Below are 13822 nucleotides of genomic sequence, written 5' to 3' on the forward strand. Positions count from 1 at the left end.
GCCAGTTTTTGTTGTCTTGTCCCGTCATTTCGCAACCAATAACACGCTTCCCCGCCACTCAAATGTGACTGGTGAGTATTGTATTACCTCGACCGTTGCTCCATCACCTGACTGGTACCGAGTAATAGTAGATCGCTTGCAACAGAACAAGGGCGGCCTTGTCCAGTAATGTTGCTGCCTTGCTTGCTCGCCGAACTAGTGACAGGGTTGCAGGATATTGTACTGGTATGTACTCCGTATACCAGTCGCCCCAGTGGTCAGTGGTCCCAAGCCGGGTGAGCAAGAGGGACGGGGAGCCGGGGGGTCGCGGTACCGGTCAGGCAGACGAGGCCCGCGGCGGAGAGGTGTTAGTTCATTGGCCCCGTTGCTGCTGTTGCTGTCGCTGGTGCTCCGTAACCTGTACTCCGTACTCAGTCCTCATGTTCCTGCTCCGTCGCTACTGGCGGCACCTTTGGTTTCTTGGCTTGGTCTTTTGGTCCGCCGCTCGGTGAGCGCAACACTCCTTGACCTCTTCCTCCTCAGGACATGGAATTCGCCTGTTTTGCCTGACTCGCGTCGTGTGAAAAGATGCTCTGAAAATCAGCTCGCGGCGTTGGGCCACCGCCACGTCGTTCTAGCGCAGTTGCCAATCGCTCCAACAATTGGAGCAGAACCGGTCGACCCCTTCGACGGGAGGGCTTTTCCCAGCTGGAGAGAGAAGAAAAAAGAAAGGCCCAAGTGGTGGGGGTTTGGACTGGCCGCTTTTACCAGTACTTTGGGCGGCAATCAGCCACGAGCCAGCCCCTGTTTATTAACGTTTTTGGTTCCTCGGCTTGCCCAAGCAACTTTCTTTTAGTGCTCTGAGCCTTTTTTTTTCGTCCTGTCATGGTCCAACCCCACCACCAGACGCCATCTTGTTAGTCTGCTCCCTTCCCACTGGTTGGATGTAAATCGGGAGAGGGCCGATCAGGGGTTTGCATCCCTTGCTGTTTCGCGTGGCCGAGAGAGGTCGGCAGGCGGTATTGCTTGCCAAGACGGGGGCCACCTGGTCTGGTTATTTTGTGCCTGGTCTGTCCCGCCTGTCCCTGGCCGTAATGTGTACCAGTAAAGTGCTTTTATTGCAGGAGCATGTAAACTTAGGAATCAAGTTCAAACTGCCGTCAACCGAGTGCGCTTTTTCTTTTTCTGTTTTCCCCCTTTTCCTCCTTTTGTTGTTCTACTCCCACGCGAGGGAGCATCAGCGTACGGTGGGAGTGAGTGTCGAGTCATCGTACGGATTACCATCGCAGTCATGTTACTGTGCAGCAGTCGGCCGGGCCAAGGGTAAGTTAGAGAGCCCCTCCGGTTCGACCGGCATGCAGAAACCGCTCAATGTGTGCCTGCAAGAGGACAATGACACTGTACCTTTCCCATGTACCCAGACGGTCCGGCAGATGTGGCCAGCCATCCAGCCCATGCCGGCCTGTCCAAATGTCGAGCGGATGGGCAACATCCGAGTTCTGGCGCGCGCATTAGTGATCGAGATTGTCTCCAAGTACGGAGTCCTGGGCCGCACTTGGACTCGGGCTCGGACAAACTACTGGTAGGCAACACTACTGGTAGATTTCGGTCCTGGTCAACCACGACCACGGGACAGGCGGCCCCAAACACCCAGACCCAGGGCATCTTGGTCAGGGACACGCAGGCAGGCAGGCAAGAGCGGCGACGCAGCTAGGTCGTGTTTGGAAGCCCAACTGACCCTACTTCAGCCCATCTCACATTCGAGAGGAACCTGCCCCGACGCTAGAAGACAAACCCCTGTCTCTCGGTGGTGCCCCTGCGCGGGTTGGCGGGCTCGCTGGAGGGGGAGACGGGAAGAGAAGGGAGAAACGGCGCTGAGCTGGGCTGGCAGGCTGGCTAAAAGTAGCTGGGTCCAGGAAAGATGGTGTGGGCAACTCGTCGTGTGCAATAAGAAATAAGAGCGACGGCGTTGGCATTGCCCTTGGACCCCCCCCGGGGGAGTAACTAGCTGAGTAGAGCGTCTTGTTGTTTTTCTTGATTAGTGGTGACTGTTGATTTTTCTCCTCCTCAATCATCGTCGGGTATACTCATCGAGTGTGTTGCTTTTTCTGTCACTGGCAAAATTGCTGCTGTGGTGACGACAAAGACGAAGACGGGCAAACGAAAGCTACATCCATCGAATCTCCCCCTCCTCCTCGTCCCTCGTTCCCTCCCCGCACCCAGAACCGAACCACCAACCTGCGCCGTCGCCCAAAAAAAAAGTTGGTTTGCAATACTTCCATCCACACCCCCGGCCACCACAAATCCGCCGAAACTGGCGACACATGTCCTCATAGTGCATTTATTTGAGGGGAAACAACCAAGCATTCTTTTTTTTTTCTCGCCCTCCCCTTCTCAAAGCTCCGGGCGGCCATCTCCGAGTCACACGATCAGCGCTACAGCGAATCAGCACTTGCAGTACTACGGGCCTTGGGACGCAGCAGCCAATCGACCGCCCGATACCAGGCAGAGACACACCGAATCTGGGCTGCAAACCACTGCACCGCCGCATAACGACGCCCGCCTCTCTCGCAGCAGCACTAATCTAATTCAGCCAAGGCCATCCGAGAATCCGAGACCGTTGCCCGCTTCAAGCTTCCCCTCACCCCCAGCCGCGCCGCCGTCGCCGTCGCCGCCGCCGTCTCTCGCCGAAATGGGTCTCTTCTCCCGCAAGGATAAGAGTCGTCGCGGGGATGCCTCCCTGCCCACCACACAATCCACCAACAGCTTCGCCTCTTCCACATCCCGCTCCGTCGTCAACAGAGCTTCTGCCGGAAGCATCACACCAGCAAGTCCTCTCTCGCCCTTGTCGCCCACCAAGCTCCCCAAGATGGATCTTCCGCGTCCCCCAGACCCCCAGCTTGACCCCGCCGGCTACCTTCGCAGTCTCGGCGCCGTTCGCCAACGTACCAAGATTGTCTTTGATAAGGTAATGGCCGATCGACTACAACATTTTGACGTTGACATGACCAAATTTCCCGACGTTGTCACTTTTGTCTCGGGCTTGATCAAGGTACGTACGCATGCCCTTGTCGTCTCGTGCAGTCCTTTCGAGCTCTGCCCAGCTCTGCCCAGCTCTGCCCAGCTCTGCCCAGCGCCAACCTTGCTGCTTTCAAATCTAATCTTCATCCTGCAGAGAGACTACGACGCGCCATTCACCACGATCCCCGGTCACGGCCGCTACCAGCACTTTTGCGTCGGCGGTCGCGATCGCATTGCTGACCTGCTATCCACCTGGCCTTCGACTGTGGACAATACGGAGCGTTGTCGTCGCCTCATTGATCTGTTTCTCATCAGCGTCCTGCTCGACGCCGGCGCCGGTACCTCTTGGAGCTACAAAAGCAATGAAAATGGCAAGGTCTACAGAAGATCCGAGGGTCTGGCCATTGCGAGCTTGGAAATGTTCAAAACGGTACGTTTCCACGTTTACCCCGCATGCCATGTACCCATTGGGCCGCACTGACACGATCAAAGGGTCTCTTCTCGGGCAACTCCAATAATAAGCACCAAGTCGACTTTCAGGGTCTCGCCAACCTGACAGTCGACCAATTGGCTGCCGGCCTGCAGTCCAAGCCTGGAAACGAGCTTGCCGGGTTGGACGGCCGTACGGAGCTGCTCCTCAAACTGTCCAACGCCCTCAAGAGCAAGGCTGAGTTCTTCGGCGAAACGGGCCGACCCGGAAATATGATTGATCACCTGCTCTCGCATCCTTCGACGCAAGCGTCGTCGATGCTCATCGTGCCGCTGCCCGTGCTGTGGAACGTGCTCATGTCCGGCCTGGCCCCCATCTGGCCCCAATCGCGCACATCCATCGACGGCGTCTCTCTCGGCGACGCCTGGCCCTGCAGCTCGATGCCCCAGGGCGGCGCCGCCTGGGAGTCCATCGTGCCGTTCCACAAGCTCACCCAGTGGCTGACGTACTCGCTCATGCAGCCCATGCAGTCGCTGCTCAACATGCACTTTGCCGGCACCGAGCTCCTGACCGGCCTGCCCGAGTACCGCAACGGCGGCCTCTTTGTCGACATTGGCGTCCTCACCCTGAAAAAGGATGACGCGGACCGCGGTCTCGAGAACTACTCAGACTACTGCCGCCGCACCGGCGTCAAGGGTGTCGAGGTTGCCCCCATGTTCGAGCCCAGCGACGACGTCATTGTCGAGTGGCGCGCCGCCACCGTCGGCCTCCTCGACCATCTGACCCTCGAGGTCAACAAGCATCTGAAAAGGGAGCTGGCCGGCAACGAGATGACACTGCCTCAGCTCTTGGAAGCCGGTAGCTGGAAGGTATGCATGACCCCTCTTCACCTCTTCACCACCCCATCCCCGCTCCCCTGCTGGCGCTTTACCCCTCAAGCCAAGACATCATCATGCAGCTCATATTGACAACTGTCTTAGGGTGGGCGTGAAATCGCCGAAATCAACCGGCCAAATACCAAGGAACCTCCCATCCTCATCGACAGCGACGGCACCGTCTTCTAGCAAGCCCATGGTCGGCTCTCTTTACAACACCACGGCCAGCCCTAGGAAATGCGGCGCGGCGCCTTGTATCAAGTCAATACCATATTATTTTTTGTCGACATTGAGATGGTCGAGGTCTACCTACAGTATCTCAAAGCCCATAAACGAATATGAAATACGAAAATGTAGCCCCTCAACCATCGCTTAGCGTAATGTTCTTTTTTTTATTCTTGATGTTTGTTTCCTTTCCTTCTTTTTTCGTCTTTTTGTCCCCTACCCCCCGCCTTCCGGGCCAGGGTTCCATCCATCGTTTGTTCGGATTGTCACGCCACTTCTTTTCCCCCGCTTCCCATCACCTGGCCATGTCTTGGGTCTGGAGGTACTTGGGTTTTTCTTGTTTTTCTTTTTAGGTCTTTTCACTTTATTAATGGTCGACAGCCATCTATATACGTGGGGTCAAGGGTTGATAGATACGAGGAGACGCGGGTTAACCTGGCTAGCACAGTCGAATTTACATACATATACTGGGTTGATGGTTTTCAGCACTCCCCAAGTGAGCTCCTTGTAATCTGCAATATAAGTGAAGTTGTACATTGTGTTTTTTTTTTAAAAAAAAAATCCCCATCTTCTTCGGCCATCCTTGGAGGCCTTCTTTTTGTTGTCCGTCTATGCTAGTATACAGAACACGCACATGCCATGTCTCATGCCACAAACCATCAACATGGCCTCCAGTATAATATTTACACAACGTCCCGAAACCGGGTTTTCAGGACGCCAAAGAGATGCAGCAGGCAGTCCACAAAATAAAGAAAAATGATCTTGACATCATCCCCCCCTATTTCTTGCCCTTGTATTTCCTGCTAAACTCGTCGCGCTCCTGCTGTTGACGCTTGTCCTCGAGCTTCTGCATGAGCTCCTTGCGGTTGCGCTCCGCCTTCTCCGCGTCCGTCGCCGCCATGCGGCCGCCGAAGCTGCCGAGCTGCTGCGACATGCCCTGCTTGGCGTCGTTGAGGCTGCTGTTGAGGCGCTCGGCGAGGCTCTGGGGCTTCGCGACCTCTTCGGCGGTTATCCGCGCGGCAGGACGGGCCGCGCCGCGGGGCGCCTCGTATCGAATACCCTTGGGGATGTGCGCGGGGATGGATGACAGGGCGGCCGCGGCCGCGGCCGGAGAGGACGCTGCCCTGGCGGCAGAGGCCGGGCTGGGAGGCGGGCCCATGAGAAGGCCGAACTTGCGGCGCAGGAGGGGGATCTCGAGAATCAATGTGGTGATGAGGGTTGCGCCGGCAAAGGAGAGACCCATGACATTGACGCCGGCAGTGAGGAAACTGGTGACGAGAAAACCAATGCCTCCAAGCGCCCAGGTCATGGGCTTCATCATCTTCTTCTGCGCTTCGGCCATGTATTTCTGGCCAATCTAAAACAGTTCAAACAGTGTCACATTAGCATAAAAAGACCAATAATCGGCCCGGGAGCAAGAAAAGAAACCAAGCGTTGAGCACGCGAGCCGTACCTGTAGCGTAAGAATCATGACACCCGTCGCAAGGGCAGGCAGAATGAAGAGAGGGTCACGGACAGTCAAGTCCGTGAACCACAGGAAGCCGGCCGACTCCATGCCGGGAACGGGCAGGTTCCCCATCTGGCGGACGAGCTTGAAGAGGCCAATCGTAAAGGGGAACTGGGCAACCAGCCAGAGCAGGTTCAGGTTGTTGACGCCGTACTCCTTCTTGAGCAGGTCGGCGAGGACCTTGGCCTGCTGCCGCTTCTCCATCCCGTTGACGCCCTCGCTCAGGGACTCCTTGGTGAGGCGGTTCATCTCGACGGCGCGGGGGTCGGCCTGCATGTGCGCGACGCGCCCGCCGTTGCGCATCTGCATGATGTGCGGGGCGAACATGATGGCGCGCAGCGCAAATGCCGACGCCACGATGCTCGCGCCCCAGCCCAGGCCCGCCGACGTGTGGATGGTCTCGAGCATCCACTGCATCACCGACGTCGGGCCCCATCCGTTGTCCAGGCCCAGCGCCTGCAGGTATCCGGGCTCGTCCGGCGACAGCTGGAGGATGTCCGCGGCGCTTAGGCTGCCGCTGCCGCTGTCGCCGCTGCCGCCTCCAAAGTCGCTCAGGTCGCTGCTTGCCAGGGGCGCCGCGGCCGCGTTGGCGGCCGGCTCTGTCAACGATGGCGTGGCCGAGATGTTGTCGGTGACGGCGTCGGTGGCGCTCGAGGCCGCATGCTGCTGTTCTTGCGTGGCGGCCGGCACGGCATGATTTGCCTCGCCAATGGCTTGCGGCTCGCTGGTCTTGCTGCTGCCGCCTCCCCAGCCCCAGAGGGAGAGATTGCGGCTGGCGGCGATGCTGCCCAGGGCCATTGGGGTGAGGCCTGCTCCGACAGGGAAGAGCCTGGCCCGCGTGCCATGCCCGGCAAGAATTGCGGCGTTGCGACGGCTCGGGATCGTTCGCGTCGCAAATGTACGGCCCTAAAGCAAGGTTAAGTAACGTATTAGGGGATATGGAGAGCTACTGAGATGTGAGGCTTCGCGAAGAGCCGTTGAGAAAAAGACATACCGTGAGTCGGCCAACTGATAAGCCGCTGGCCATTCCTGAAGGAACGGACCGGGCGATTCCTCTGCTGGGAATCATGGTGCGCCGGTGTGAAAAGGTTGAGGTGCGACTTTCATGAACAAGACAGGGTCCGTTGACGTGTGTAGGTAACTTTTTTCCTGCACCAACAGGCAGCCCGGATAAAGTTCGGGGGGTGACCGCCAGGGAACGGACTGGGCCGAGGGAACGTGGCAGGCAAAAATGTCGAGAAAATTTGGGTGGGATCTGGGAAAGAATGCTTTCTTGTTGATGATGAGACTGTGATTCTTTATTTTTATCTTTTTTTTGTATCTCTGTGTTCGAGTGCAAAGGCACTGTATAGACTTCCTTTGTATGTGTGGAATCCCCTCTAGCTGGCCCGTCCCATGTTCAACACCCTTTTCATGCGTGCTCCTGTTATAATGACAATGCCAATAAAATGACGAAATTCTAGCCTTTATGGTATCCGTTATATTACTCCAAACTCGAAACATCAGACAGCGAGATGCCCGGTGCTTGCCTCCGCTCCCGCGCCTCGACACCGGGTCCGATCGGGTGAGCTCGTCTCCGCGTCAGGGGAAAGACCTGCAGAGTAGCGCGTCAGTACGGCTCGCAAAACGATCGTGCCATCCCATTCAAAAGGGTGGCGGACAGCACCAAACTTCCCGTGACAGTCCGACCCGCGGCTTACCTTGGTGCCACCCCATCCTAGTCTAAACGCCGCCTCGTGGGCAAACAGCTCGCCAAAGCCCAGCATCATGCCGTTGATGAACGGCAGCAGGATGTTGATGGCCGTGCCGCGCAGCAGCGACCATATCGTGGGCGGCCTGTAGAGGATGACGGGCGAGCTGGACGTCGACGCCGGCGAGGTGGAGAGCTCGTCCCCGGGTGAGTACTGCTCGCTGTCGGAGCGCATCGTCACGCCAGACTCGGCGAGGGGGTTGGGCTGGTCGTCGAGCGACATGGAGAGCGTTATTTCTTGTCGTTTCGTGTGCTTGTTCCTGTCGGTTCCGCTGGCTGGCCTGGCACTCTAAAAGTATTGTTGAGCGCGGTTCGGAGCAAGCAGAGGCCGGCTGTTGAGGCGCCTGGGGAAGCTCTCCGAGATCCTTATGTAATAGTGGGCCTTGTGCACAAGATGTGCATAACTGGGAGTGATGAATTATGCATTGTTGGGTTAATTATTGCACCGCCAGAATCAAGGAAGAAGAGAAAAAAAGATAAAGCATGGAATCTCTGCATCAGTTTTCGAGTCGGTCTGCTGGTTCATGAATTTGACTCGCACATAAGCGCCGCATTTGCATCACACTCGCGGAATGGATCACCAGCCGTCCGACGCCAACTGTTGAGCGAGCCTTGCTGATATTGCGAACCTCTCACTCACAACTTTGCTCCCGTATTAATATGACGCGGAATTTATTCACCAATAGAGCTCGTATGCCTGATCATGCCGAGGTCCACTACTTCTCGGCACATAGATTTGGAAGCCGATCATCCACGCATCGCCATTCTCACTATATTTGTGAGGCTACGGGTGGTCCACTCCTTGCAACTGGTGTTAAGCCGTTGTTGAGGAATGGCAAGATAGGTAAGATTCACACATAACCGTTGGGGCATATGTTTTTAAGAAGTTAATATAGAGTCCGCTTGAAATGTTGTCGGAGATATTTCAGCAAAACACCTCCCAGTATATATACCCCTTGGCCTGCCGAGCACACAGATGGGCATGTCCAGCCAGTAGCAAACATCTTGGAGCGACTCACCCTTTGATACATATTTACATTAAACTGGTTTATCCAAGATGCCGGACACTTTGAGTTTGCACAACAAAGTCGCCATCGTGACTGGCTCCGGCCGTGAGAATGGCATCGGTGCCGGAATTGCCCTCGCCCTCGCTCGTAACGGCGCTTCCGTCATCGTCCACTACGTTTCGGACTCGGTCAAGGATCGTGCTGCTCAAGTTTGCGAGACTTTGCGTGCAGCTGGAGGTCAAGCTATCGCAGTGCAGGCGGCTCTAGACACAATCGCCGGCGCCAAGCACCTTGTCGGTGAGACCATTAAAGGATTCAACACAGACCACATTGATATATTGGGTAATAAGGGGCCAGCTCCCCCAACCCTTTCCAACATTGGATCCTCACTAATCGTGCCGCGCAAGTCAACAATGCTGGAGTGGCCTACTTTTGCCCTATTACGGAGGGACTGAACCTGAAGCAGCTATCGGATGTATTCCAAATCAACGTGCTCGGTCCGTTTTACATGGTCCACGCAGTTCTCCCACACATGCCCCGCGGCGGTCGCATCATCAACATCAGCTCGACGAACTCCAAGAGAGGCAATGTCAACATTTCGACGTACGCGGCGTCCAAAGCTGCCTTGGACAGCCTAACTTGGACTTGGGCCGGTGAGGTATGCGCGGTTTTCCTGTCCGCTTCTCCGCGCAATTTGAGCGTCTAGAAGAGAAATATGGTTTTCCATCTCATACACTGACAACACACGCAGCTAGGCCAGAGCAGAGGCATCACAGTCAACTCCATCGCTCCCGGTCCCGTCCTGACCGACCTCTACCCCAAAGGCCACGAAAAGGCACTCACGGAGACTGAAATCGCCTTGACGCGGGCAGAAAATCGAGCCGGGACGCCGGCTGATATAGGCGACGCCGTTTTGCTTCTGGTTAATGAAAAGTCGAGATGGATCACGGGCCAGTACATTTCCGTCAGTGGCGGAGTTACGTATTGAAGCGGGCGGAGCTGAAAGCCTTGCTGGGGTGCGCGACCATCGATCTCAGCCGCAGCGTGGCGGTCGCGAAACAATTAAAAGTTAAAGCAGAATCAGCCAGTTGAGCCTTACCTCTGGCCATTTTAGCCCCCGGCACTATTGACGCCATGCAAAGCCCCCTGTGTCATGCCACCACCCATGTAAAGAGCTTGCGAAACTGGTTGATAATCATGATAAAAGGTGGCAGAGCTTCCATATTTCTGAGGGGGCAAGTTCACAATATATGAGCTTTTTATCCCAGTAGACAAAAACTTAAAACCTGCTGCTGAGCGAAGAATGGCGTCTCCAGCATCCGGCGTCGAGCCGCTGGAGATATTCGATGCAAGACAAGCTCTGCGCATTGGCGCCTACAACGAAGCTCGAGCCGCCCTCGATCGCCTCCCGCAGCCCTCAACCGCAACAGAAGATGCAATTCTCTTGCGTCTAGAAATATCCAACGCTCAGGGTGACTATCTAGACCTCAAAGAAGACACCGCTTGTCTGCTCAAGAACGAAACCAAATTGCCGCCGGTGATGCTCGACCTGGTCAGGCTCGTGGAAACGCGGTGTAGGATGATGACGGACATGGCCATGTCCGATTACCTGGCATCCAGTATCGCGACCTGGGACCAAACCTTGAAAAAGGCTGATTTAAACATATGCGATAAGACGACAGTATGAAGCTCTTGCTGCATCGAATCAGCATCCACTGCTAATCCAAGCCAGCTATTTCTCGAAGCCGAGTTCCACCGTGGCATGCACGCCTGTGTACATTTCATCTACAATTCAAAAGAAGCCGCCAACCGGCCCCGCGATACCAACTTCGGCATCGAACATCTTTCCGACTACCCCCTGCCTCTGCTGCGAAAGGATGCGGCGGTACGCCTGACGACAGTTGTCCGGCGGCTCTTGCAACAGGCGAATCCCCACGCTGCCTTGAGCATCTTCAACGTGCTCATCGGATGGTATGCGCTGGACGAGGTGGATTCAAAAGAGCTACTTGGAGAGATTCTCAGCCATGGTGTACCCGACAGTCTTCTGGCCGCGCGCGTGTATATTCAAAACGCCACCTCGATAGCCCATAGAGAGACGTTCGAGATCGCAAACATTCTCATCAGCGAAGCCAAGAACGCAGTCGCGTTTCTCGGTCAGAGCGAGTACGCCAACGAGCTGCGTCTCATTGAGGCAAAAATGGCATTCGTCGCGCTGGGCGGCCTTGATGCGCTCTCGGGGCCCTTGGCGTCTGCCGTCATCGAGGGCGAGTACGTGGCCATGATCCGCGACTTTATGCTCGCCGCGCATTACAACCTCGCTGCCAAGGCCGTGACCGAGTACATGGCCTGTATCGATCATATCCGCAAACCCACCCGCGTCGACGAGATCCTCGCGCTCTCGGACTTGCTCGGCGCCACAAGCGGCAACAGTGCATACATGTGGACGACGCGCCTCATCGCCCTCGGCAGCGCGCCGCTCCAGGGCCAGATCGCTCTGGGGCGCCAAAGCGTGTGGTGCCAGACGTACTTGGAGCAGTACTCCGATTCGGGCGCGTGGGAGGTCGCGCGACGGTACGCGCTCTACTACAGCATGTATTATCACAAAATCGGAGACTGGACGCAGCAGCTCTACTGGTGCATGGCGGCGGAGGACTTGGAGGGGCGAATCACCAACGACGCGGAAACGAGAATGTCAGGCATGTACCACACGTTTACCGTCATGGTCCAAAGGCTGCAGAATCTGCAAGCCGAGGACAAAGAGTATGAGCTCGAAGAGGTGCAGCAGTTTGGCATTGACGGCTTCGAAGCCTGCGAAGAAGCTGGTTTCAAGGATCTGGCGCACAAGTTTCTAGACAAGCTGTCACATATTGGCATCGTGCCCGAGGCGCTTCTAGGTGCATCACAAGATAATGTGGCACTGGCTGTGATACCGTTGGGGGAACCGCAAAACTTGGATGCCAACGAGCTACTCGCCATGTATATCAAACAGCGTGATTTGTTGGACCGCTTACTTGACTACGAGTGCATAGATCAGGCTTTCGAGCTTCACGACCAGCTCAATGCCTATCTGAAGCCGATATTCGAAGTACTCCGTCACGGCACGAGTCTAAAGCTTCATTCTGGGGACTACGCATCCGTCCAGAATGCGATGGACGTGAGACTCGCAAAGGGTGTGCTACGGGTAGGCACAGCCACCCACGACCACCGCGGCAGAGCGCTCGCCATTGCCAGCGCGGCAGCGGCTCGATGCGAAGAGATTGGCCAGCTGGAGACCCAGCGCGAAGCCCTTTTGGTGGCCGCGCAGTGCGTCGTCAAGATGAAGGAGCCCAACTGGGGCAGGGTGGTCGTTGACCTGCTGCGTCGGGCAGATGACTGCATGGACACGTCGCGCAAGCATGTGACGGCCACCTCCAGGCTCGACTCCCTGGACCAGAAGCAGCGCCTGGTCGCCAGCTACGGGCGCAGCGACGTGTACGTGTTTGGGTACATGATCATGACGGCGCTCAAGGACTCGAGCGACCCCCTGGCCGTGATGCGGCCCGAGGACAAGGTCTCGGCCAACGATGTCTGGGAGTGGATGCAGCGCGGCAAGGGCAGGAGCGTGATTGACTTGATCGACGCCGGAGACGCCGCGGGGCCGGACAATACGCCGTCGGCCGCCAGCGGCGGCGGCGGCGGCTCGGACGATGCGACGGGCGACGCATCCCTCGCCGCCCAAAAGTTCGACATTGGCATCTCTCTGCACGACGTCCAGTCCATGGCAAGCGACTACGCCATGAGCAAAGCGACGAGCTCCTCCTCGATGGTCATGGTGGATTGGTTCCTGACCAGCTCCCACATTGACATGATCATCATTGACGCCGCGGGCCAGGTGCACGTTGAGATTCTCGACTTCACCTTGGAAAACGCAATGAAGAGCCTGATGCGTCAGCCATTCACCCTGCGCGGCATCAGTGACGTCAAAGCGTGGAGAGAGACGTATCTCGGGCAGTCCGAGTTCCTCGACGATCTCTTGACAATGGAGGCGCTCGCCGAGCTGGACTGGCTGGTCGAGCCGCTCGAGAAGCACAGCAAGCCGGGCGACCTCCTGGTCTTCTGTCCCTCTGGCGCGATGCACGGGCTGCCCTTGCACGGGCTGTCCGTCGCCGGCGAGCTCCTGGTCGAGCGCAACCCGATTGTCTACACGAGCTCGCTCTCGCTGCTCTTCAACTGCTACAAGAACGCCAGCAAGCGCGACACGGCCGTGCCGTCCTCCTCCGCCGTGTTTGGCGTATACGGCAAGGCGGGGCAAAACGGCGGCGTCGCCAAGTCCAACGAGGAGCAGCGAGTCGAAGCGACTCTGGAGTCTGTCTCGTCGCTTCTAAACACAACAGTCAAGTACGACATCTCGCCCGGTACATTCATCCGAGGGTGCAAAGACCAGCACATTATCCACTACCATGGGCACGCCATCCTCGGAAAGACAAAGCAGTCGCGCTTCGGCCAGTCCCTCCTACTCTCCAACTCGTCATCTGATACGGAGGGCCTGCTACAGTGGGACGACGCCATCGACGACGCCCTGTTGTTGTCCGGGAGTGGCGACGATGGCGACGGACAGCTCGGGCCGGCGTCCCCCTCGGCCCGTCTCAGCGCTCGCGACATGATTTCACAGCTCAAGCTGTCCTCGGCGCACGTCACACTCATGGCGTGCAACTCGGCCTCCCAGGAGTTCTCCGCCGGCGACGAGCCGCAGGGCATGATCCCCGTGCTGCTGCTCTGCGGCGCGACGTCGGTTCTCGGCACGCTATGGCCGATCCTCAGCGCTGACGGGCGCGCCTTTTCGGAGACGTTTTACGCGGCCTTTGGGAGCGCCGGGTCCGTGGTCAACCTCGCGCGCGCGGTGCAGCAGAGCGTGCTGTCGATGAAAGCGAGGCGGCCAGAGCCGATCCATTGGGCAGGCTTTGTGCTGCACGGGGCCTGGTTTCATAAATGCTAAAGTTTTTATGCTAGTTCTAAGCTTTCTTCTTCTTCTTCTGATAATTAGTCAGC

General features: G+C 57.0%; 5 protein-coding genes across 5 annotated transcripts; 3 read left to right on the plus strand and 2 right to left on the minus strand.

Annotated features, from left to right (window-relative positions):
• Window positions 1-2671: 2671 nt before the first annotated feature.
• Window positions 2672-4494, plus strand: V2A60_008318 (URC4/urg3 family protein; the record flags this gene model as incomplete). Its single annotated transcript, XM_083259591.1, has 4 exons — window positions 2672-3031; window positions 3155-3430; window positions 3493-4299; window positions 4411-4494. 4 exons carry the CDS (start codon window positions 2672-2674, stop codon window positions 4492-4494), a joined length of 1527 nt encoding a protein of 508 aa, XP_083115717.1.
• An 814-nt stretch (window positions 4495-5308) lies between these two features.
• Window positions 5309-7106, minus strand: V2A60_008319 (membrane insertase OXA1; the record flags this gene model as incomplete). The annotated part of the gene is made up of 3 exons (XM_083259592.1): window positions 5309-5887; window positions 5984-6943; window positions 7032-7106. 3 exons carry the CDS (start codon window positions 7104-7106, stop codon window positions 5309-5311), a joined length of 1614 nt encoding a protein of 537 aa, XP_083115718.1.
• A 414-nt stretch (window positions 7107-7520) lies between these two features.
• Window positions 7521-8010, minus strand: V2A60_008320 (outer membrane protein TOM13-domain-containing protein; the record flags this gene model as incomplete). Its single annotated transcript, XM_083259593.1, has 2 exons — window positions 7521-7631; window positions 7738-8010. The coding sequence occupies 2 exons, from the start codon at window positions 8008-8010 to the stop codon at window positions 7521-7523; spliced, it is 384 nt and encodes a 127-aa protein (XP_083115719.1).
• Window positions 8011-8844: 834 nt separating this feature from the next.
• Window positions 8845-9782, plus strand: V2A60_008321 (SDR family NAD(P)-dependent oxidoreductase; the record flags this gene model as incomplete). Its single annotated transcript, XM_083259594.1, has 3 exons — window positions 8845-9136; window positions 9202-9452; window positions 9546-9782. The coding sequence occupies 3 exons, from the start codon at window positions 8845-8847 to the stop codon at window positions 9780-9782; spliced, it is 780 nt and encodes a 259-aa protein (XP_083115720.1).
• A 315-nt stretch (window positions 9783-10097) lies between these two features.
• On the plus strand, window positions 10098-13769 carry V2A60_008322 (CHAT domain-containing protein; the record flags this gene model as incomplete). The annotated part of the gene is made up of 2 exons (XM_083259595.1): window positions 10098-10475; window positions 10527-13769. The coding sequence occupies 2 exons, from the start codon at window positions 10098-10100 to the stop codon at window positions 13767-13769; spliced, it is 3621 nt and encodes a 1206-aa protein (XP_083115721.1).
• Window positions 13770-13822: the final 53 nt, after the last annotated feature.

Source organism: Cordyceps javanica, chromosome 5, assembly GCF_051103115.1.
Source record: "Cordyceps javanica chromosome 5, complete sequence".
Lineage (NCBI taxonomy): Eukaryota > Fungi > Ascomycota > Sordariomycetes > Hypocreales > Cordycipitaceae > Cordyceps > Cordyceps javanica.